Genomic DNA, 7,412 nt, shown 5'->3' with positions numbered 1-7,412 from the left:
TGGCTCAGTTGGTTAAGCGTCTGCCTTCGGCTCAGGTCATGATCACGGGGTCCTGGAACCGAGTTTTGCGTCAGGCTCATTGCTCCACGGGGAGTCTGCTTCTCCCTCTGCCCCTCCTCCCACTCGTTCTCTCAATCTCCCTCTCTCTCTCAAATAATAAATAAATAAAATCTTTAAAAGAAATAATGCTTAAACGTAGTCAACATTTGCTGTCTTTCCTCATCTCCCAAGGTAAGATAATAACAGAAGTAAATTCTCTCTCTATAAGGGTCTGTTTTTTAAAAAAGTCTACGAGGAACTGGTAAGAATGGAATGGTGGACACCCTCATCTACTGTGAGTGTGAATGTGAATTGGTATGATTTTTTTCGTAACAGTGTGGCTCTAGGTATGAAAAACTTTGTACGTGTTGATACCTTCTGACCCAGTCATCCTGCTTGTAGAAATGTCTTAAGGAAACAATCTCAAATGCAAAGTTTTATATGTCTTAAGGAAACAATCTCAAATGCAAAATGCAAAGTTTTATACAAGGAGATTGTTCTTTGCACTATCATTTAGATAAAGAATTAGAAGCAGTCTAAGGTGCAAAGTTGGGGGAGGACAGCAGAGAGGACTGGGCATTATCAGGAAGGCTTGACAATGCATAGTAGGGCTGTAGGGATTGTGCCAGGACCTAGCAGGACTCCAGGCCCTGTGGGATGAAGAATCTTGCAGAAGCAAGGAGGACACAGGCTTTGGGAAGCTGTGGCAGCAGGAAATTGATCCAGACAAAGCCTGGTTCACGATGCAAGACATCATTGAGGAATGAGAAGAGTCATTTACAAATAAACACATATACAGTTGGCCCTTGAACAACACAGGTTTGATCAACAGAGTTCTACTTTTATGCAGATTTTTTCATTAAATATATGTGCAGTACTATAAATGTACTTTCTCTTCCTTATGGCTTTCTTTTTTTTTTTTAATTTAATTTATTTATCTGACAAAGAGAGAGAACGTACATGTGGGGGGAGGGGCACAGGGAGAGGGAGAAGCAGACTCCCCACTAAGGAGGGAGCCAGTTGTAGGGGCTCCATCCCAGGATCCTGGATTTATGACCTGAGCTGAAGGCAGATGCTTAAACGACTGAGCCACCCAGGCACCCCTTCCTTATGATTTTCTTAACAACATTTTCTTTTCTCTAGCTTACTCTGTTGCAAGAATACAGTACATAATACATGTAACATACAAACTATGTGTTGATCAGCCGTTTATATTATTGGTAAAGCTTCTGGTCAAGAGTAGGCTATTAGTAGTTAAGTTTTGGGGAAGTCAGAAGTTATGCATGAATTTTTGAGTGCACGGGAATGGGGGTCATCGCCCCTAACCCCTGTGTTGTTCAAAGGTTAACTGTACATGAATAAATGTTTATGTATGTTAAAGGGAGTAGAGCGCAGTCATCACAAACATGGGCTTTGGATCAGAGACACTCGGGTTCACGTCCTGGCTCTAGCACTATTGTGAAAACTTGGACTAACCTAACTTCAGGTGATGGTTTCCTCCACCTTAACGTGGGAGCCACAAGAGCACCGACCTCATGGAGTGTGTGTGGATATTCAGTGAGGGAACACGTAAGGAGCCCTGCCTGTCATAGATACTTGATCAATATTAGCTCTTATCAATTAGCAAACACACATGTTTCTGACCTCCAAAATTTCCAGAACACTTCTTCCCATGTTTTCTTCTGTGTTTGGTTTTATTGCTTCTATAACTTCTCAGATGGCAGTCTCCTTGGCTGATTATCTTCTTCTTGTGGCCCAACAGGACGACAGGACCCCGACTTGGCTTGGGAGTGAGCTGGAGTGAAGTGAGTAACTTTCCTTAAATAGTGGCTGGCAGAAGTCAGTAGACAGACGAACACATCAGGTAAAGTCTGCTCTGGCATTGGTAGCCATCCCGGAGGGAACCACCAGAGACCTGGCCCCTCGCTGCTTCCTGCTGCCACAGCTGGCTCACATTTGACCCCACGATTTGTTCTCTCTTCCCCAGGGGTGAAGCGACACCTCCTTCTAGCGGGGACGCAGACTCGAGCTGTTGCGAAAACTCTCAGATCCCACTGCTGGCACCATGTCCTCAGAAGCCAGTGAGCTCTGCCCAGGTAGTCAACTTCCACTTCTCTGGATGATTCCTGGAATTGTGGGGATGCCTCCAGCTGAGTTACCCTAAGAGGAATCAGTCCCTTGAAGAGCTTGCTTGAGTCCCTAAGCGGGAGTCAAAGGGAGTCCCCAGCCCAGGGGTCTGTAGGGACACCTCCCTCCTGTCTTCTTCTCAGGATCATGGCCAAGATGCTCACTTCCTCCCTCCCCCTGCCTGTTGCCCATCAAATAACCCAGAAGTGAGGCCAGGAGAGCCCGCTGGGAGGTGGGGGACAGCAGAGGGGAAAGGAGGGAAGAAAGGGGTCTTGAGGTAGGGCAGGGGGAGGAGGTAGAGCAGCAACCTTGGAGGCTTCTTCTGCCCTCTTGCCCTGTCCAAGCCTCCAGCATGGCTAAGGATGACTGTGGGGCTTCACAGCAGAGGCCGCTCCCTCCAGTTCTCACCCTGCTGCCAGCCTGACTGCTCTGTGATGGTCAGTGGGCCACTGACCTGGACCCCAGTCTGGTCTTTGCCACCTCCCACCTGTGTGATCTGGAGTGCCTTACCTAACCTTACCTGTAAAATGAGAATATTTCCCTATGTAGTTATGAAGATCAAATATAATGTGTTTATGAGGTTTTGGCCAGGACCTGCTACACAGTATGTCCTCCCTAAGTATTGTTGCTGTCCCTTCTACCTGGAACCTGTTAGTTCCAGGGAGAAACCTCCCCTCCCCCAGCATCCCCGGGCCCCCCACGGCTATGTTAGGGCACTTGTCCTGTGTCCCGACTGTAAGCACCTGCTTATGAGATATGAAAGCGGGGCAGGAACTGATTCTATTGATCTCAATAACCCTGCCTAGGCCGGATCTCAGCTATTCCCCACCACCCCACCCCCCAATCAATAAATACACATATTTAGCCCTGTAGGTTCCCTCCAGCTAAGCCCTGGTTTCCCTCTCCCTTAGTGGAGCAGGAAAAAGAAAAAAGTAAACAACTTTTTATTTTTTCCTTTCCATCTAGAGAGCAAAATCCTTCTTGAGGATGTCATTGAGTATTTTCAGAACACATTGATCTTGGAGGAAGTGCACTTCCTGCTGACTGACCATGAAGCCTGGGAGAGATTTGTGGCTCAGGCCACGTTGTCCAGGTAACCCCCCGGGGTTGCCCCGGGATGGTCACCCTGGTGTCTGCGGGACAGTATCTTGGGGTTGGGGTTGAGTATGTTCCTTCTCAACAATCCATGAGGAATATGTCTTCCATTACATTCACCGCAGTGAATGGCCTCAGATTGAGACAAGGTGAAACCTGCAGAGTGACCTTGGTCCTTTACCTAAAGCAGACCTGTCTCTACCTTTGTCTCTTCATCTGTTCAATTTTGTCGTGAGGAAATGAAGATAATGCATGTAAAGTGCTTAGCATAGTGACTGACACATAGTAGGGTCTCCATTAATTTTAACTTTTTAGAAGATTGCCGAGAAGAGACAGGGGCTAAGGGTCTTCTTCCTAGAGATGAGGGCCAAGCAGACTTCCTCTGGGACAAGTCAGAAGAACACTGACACCTCAGTCTGTGCCCCTGGGGATTCGGACTAGAGTCTTCCCTAAGGAGTTATATGAACATGCAGGATCCTGCTGACCCATGAGGTGGAGAGGCTAGAGTGGAATTGGACCGAGCTGGGTTGGATCCCGACTCTATCTCTGTCCAGCCCTGGGGCTCTCTGGCTCTGTATGTCCTGGAGTCTCGGATATGTCATTTGTTCAATGGACACAGTAATCCAATCTGATAAGATTGTGGCAAAGGACTTTGTGTGAATTGTGAGGTCAAAGGTGAGGAACCAAGTGCAGTCATCCTGTCCAAAGGCCCAGGAGGCTTGGACCAGGGCCAGAGCTGGTGATCAGGATGGACAAAGGGGTGTGGGGTCTAGGTTGGAGGACTAGGTAGGCTTGGACAGCAGGGCTGGAACTGAGTGAAGCTCTAGAGCACAAAACTTGGGGAGACCAGGGACCTAGCAGAGGTCCTGTGAGAGGGAGAGGGCACATTTCTTCCCTCCCTTCTTTGATTTCCTCACTGCTGGGCATCAGGGTCCATGGGGGGTGTTTCTTCCATACCTTGCCTTGGAGCTGGGGGGTCGTGACTACCATTTGGAAGCCTCTTCTCTTCTACCTTCTACCTAGAGCAGCCCCAGACCAATAGGAGGCAGTGTGGCTTTGTGACAACTTCCAGCTCCACAGGGGGCAGCTGCCAATTCTGTACTCTTTGGGGGATTCTGAGCCTCAGAAGTCCCCACCGAAGAGGAAAGTACTTCTTGCACCAGCTTGCCCAAATGCAGGTCTTTTCCGGCTTAGTGATTCATATAGAAGGTTGTCAAAGTCTCTTGCATCTTAAGAGATGTCATAAAGTTGCACATGGCCTTGGTGTACCAGCTAAGGTGTGAGTTAAGCTGGTGACACCTGTGAGGTCGGGGGTGCTGGGTGGTGGCTCGGGAGTCAGTTTCGTGAACTGGAGAGTCTGAGGGGAACGAGGGTAGTGGGTGTCCTGCTTCTCAGTCAGTTGGGGCAGGGCCTGGTCCCCAGCAGAGGACATGAGGCTTGGGAGAGAGAGCAGGTGCCAAGCAAAATGATCATTAAGGTCCCTTCTCGCTCTGAGGTTTTGTTTTCTTAAATTCCAAGTACCCAGAGTTAACTGTGATACAGGGAAGGATACAGGTTCCCATCAGCCAAAGAGAGAGACACTTGGGGCAGAGTCTGGGAGGGTTTCCAGTGCAAAGCTTGGTTGTCCTTGGGAGGCCTTACTGTCCTGTGTTCAGTGTGTGACAATGCATGTGGAGCATTGCCCACCAGGGAAGTTCACACTGTGAAAGTAAACAATTATTGTGACACTTACTAATATGGTAAAGAAGACTTAATTCATGCCCTAGGCGTCGAGAGTGATGTCATCGGGGAGAGAGGTCGGGCTCACCTCGGAATACAGCGAAGACAGCTAGGGATTTATAGCCAAGGAGCAGGATGGGGGCAGGGCATGGGAAATCACTAAGAGGAGACATCAAGGTGGGGGATTCTTGCTAACCTGACCCAACAGTGTTCTTCCTGAAGGCAGGCAAGGACTTCTGCATCAAAGGTGGGATTTGATCAGATGTCAAAGGTGATTAGATATCAAGAGTGCGTGGATTCTCACTAAGCTGACCTAACAGGGTTCTTGCTAAGACTGGGCATGACAGGCTGCCAAGGACAGAGCACAGAAGACCAAGGTCAAGGCCTAGTCAAGAGGAGTGTCAGAGAGCCCGAATAACGTTTGGTCAAGGAGAGAGTCTTTTTCAACCCCGTCCTCAGAGTACAGAGTTTTATTGGGGCTCAATCACCTCCTCCCTGCATGGCTGACTTGTCGTCTTCAACTCCCCTGGAGGTTAGTTTCTAGTTCCTCTGTAGGTCAGAACTGACAGCACATGACCCAAAGCCCCCCTCGTCTTGTCAGGTTGTCCAGTGAGTGGCCAAAGGCCCAGGCAAAGGAAGACAGTCCTATCGTTCTAGGACCCTTGACATCCTAGGTGGAGACCTAGAGATCACTTCCCAGTCAAGGGCAAAGGGCAGACCTCTCTGTGGGTAAGGTTCATCCTTCAGTACACACGAAGATTCCCCGAGTGAAGGTTTTTCTGCTCCAACCCCACTTCCCTTTGTTCATCTACTGAGTTCCCAGTCTACACACACTGTGGCACTGACCGTGTTGACCTGGGAAGCCATCTTTATCAGATACCCACCATTTAAGTGCATCTTAAGAGGACATGTACTTATTTATTCCCTGACTGTGTGTATGGAGCATTAGCAATGTACAGAATGTGTTTAACATGGCAAGAAAAATTCTTTACATTTGTAAAATTCTTTTCCATTTGATTTATAGTAAACGTTCTGTGGTTTATGTGGGATAGATCGAATGAAGCCCACTTTACAGATAAGCTTTTCTTAATCACTTGACCTTCACTGTTACAGGGAAGAGGCAGATGTCCTACGTGAAGGTCTGAAGGAGCTGGAAAGAGCCATGTATACGGAGGCCGAAGACCAGCTGTCTAAGGAGAGGCTTTTGAGTGCGTTTCCCAAGTTGAAAGCGGAGCTTGTGGAGCGCATAAGAAAGCTCCACGAGCTTGCAGATGAGGTTGACAGGGTTCACAAGAACTGCACCATCTCCAACATAGTAACCGGCTCCACTGGCGCTGCGTCTGGCGTCCTGTCCATCCTTGGTCTGGGTCTGGCACCTTTCACAGCAGGGACCAGTCTGGCACTCTTGGCTGTTGGAGCGGGGCTGGGAGCAGCATCTGCTGTGGCCCAAGTGTCCACCAGCATCGTGGAATACTCAAGCGAGTCATCCGCAAAAGCCCAAGCCAGTCACCTGACATCAACTGATTTTGACAAAGGGAAGGTAGTTGCCAAGGGTCTGTCTGATATCATACCCCAAATTAGTTCCTTAGCAGTTAAAAGCGTCCAAGCCCTGGAAAACATTGCAAAGAATGTTCGTGCCATCAAGCTAGCCAAAGTCAAACCTCGCCTAGTAGTCAATGCCAGGCGCTTCGTGACAGCTCAGAGAGTCTCAGTTCGAAGTGGCAGGCAGGTGCAGAAAGCTTTTGGAGGCACTGCTCTGGCAATGACCAAAGGAGCCCGGATCATGGGTGCAGCCACCGCAGGTCTCTGCCTTGTAATGGATGTGGTCAACCTTGTGAAAGACTCAGAGCACTTGCAAAAGGGGGCAAAGGCCGAGTCAGCTGACGAGATGAGGCAGCAGGCCCGGGAGCTGGAGAACAAGTTGGAGAAGCTCACCAAGATCTATGAAAGTCTGAAGGAGGGCCCGAATCCATGACCCCTGAGCAGGGCAGGGAGCAGGGACATGTGTGGGACAAAGACATGGAGGTACCTTATTAGAGGGGAAAAGAGGGCAAAATAAAGAATTTGGATTCGGGTGTTGAGGAGTTTGGTATTTCTATAGCTGAGCCCAGTAAGGGAGGGGTTAATGCAGATGGCTGGGTTGGGCAAAGAGAGGAAGGAACATGGAACCTGGAATAAGGAGGGAGGGGGCTAGAGAGTGAGGGGACTGGACTAAAGAGGACACAGGGGACACGAATCAAGAGAGGCGTGGAGGAACAAGCGATGGGAAGGCCAGGAATAATGAAATTAGAATTGTTGGAATGTGTGAGAAGATGATGGGTTTGATCTTGTCATCTTTATACTTAGTTCTGAGCCTTCCTGAAGCTGACAATTGCTACTCAGGGAAGGATTTGACCACCGATCTGAGCAAAGACAAATAGCGTTGTCCACTG

At 48.9% G+C, this 7,412-nt stretch overlaps 1 protein-coding gene across 2 annotated transcripts; it reads left to right on the top strand.

Moving 5' to 3' along the window:
- Positions 1-1,798: 1,798 nt before the first annotated feature.
- On the top strand, positions 1,799-7,055 carry LOC116629298 (apolipoprotein L3-like). Of its 2 annotated transcripts, none has more exons than XM_032399603.1 (4): positions 1,799-1,844; positions 2,027-2,135; positions 3,133-3,259; positions 6,094-7,055. In XM_032399603.1, the coding sequence occupies exons 2-4, from the start codon at positions 2,105-2,107 to the stop codon at positions 6,953-6,955; spliced, it is 1,020 nt and encodes a 339-aa protein (XP_032255494.1). In that variant the 5' UTR covers positions 1,799-1,844; positions 2,027-2,104; the 3' UTR covers positions 6,956-7,055. The 2 variants fall into 2 exon arrangements, with proteins under 2 accessions (XP_032255494.1, XP_032255496.1); XM_032399605.1 differs by having other exon boundaries at positions 1,802-1,903.
- The last annotated feature ends 357 nt before the right edge of the window (positions 7,056-7,412 follow it).

Source organism: Phoca vitulina, unplaced genomic scaffold, assembly GCF_004348235.1.
Source record: "Phoca vitulina isolate PV1807 unplaced genomic scaffold, GSC_HSeal_1.0 scaffold570, whole genome shotgun sequence".
Taxonomy (NCBI): domain Eukaryota; kingdom Metazoa; phylum Chordata; class Mammalia; order Carnivora; family Phocidae; genus Phoca; species Phoca vitulina.
Note: the sequence above shows the minus strand (reverse complement) of the source record. Positions and strands in the feature narration are given on the sequence as shown.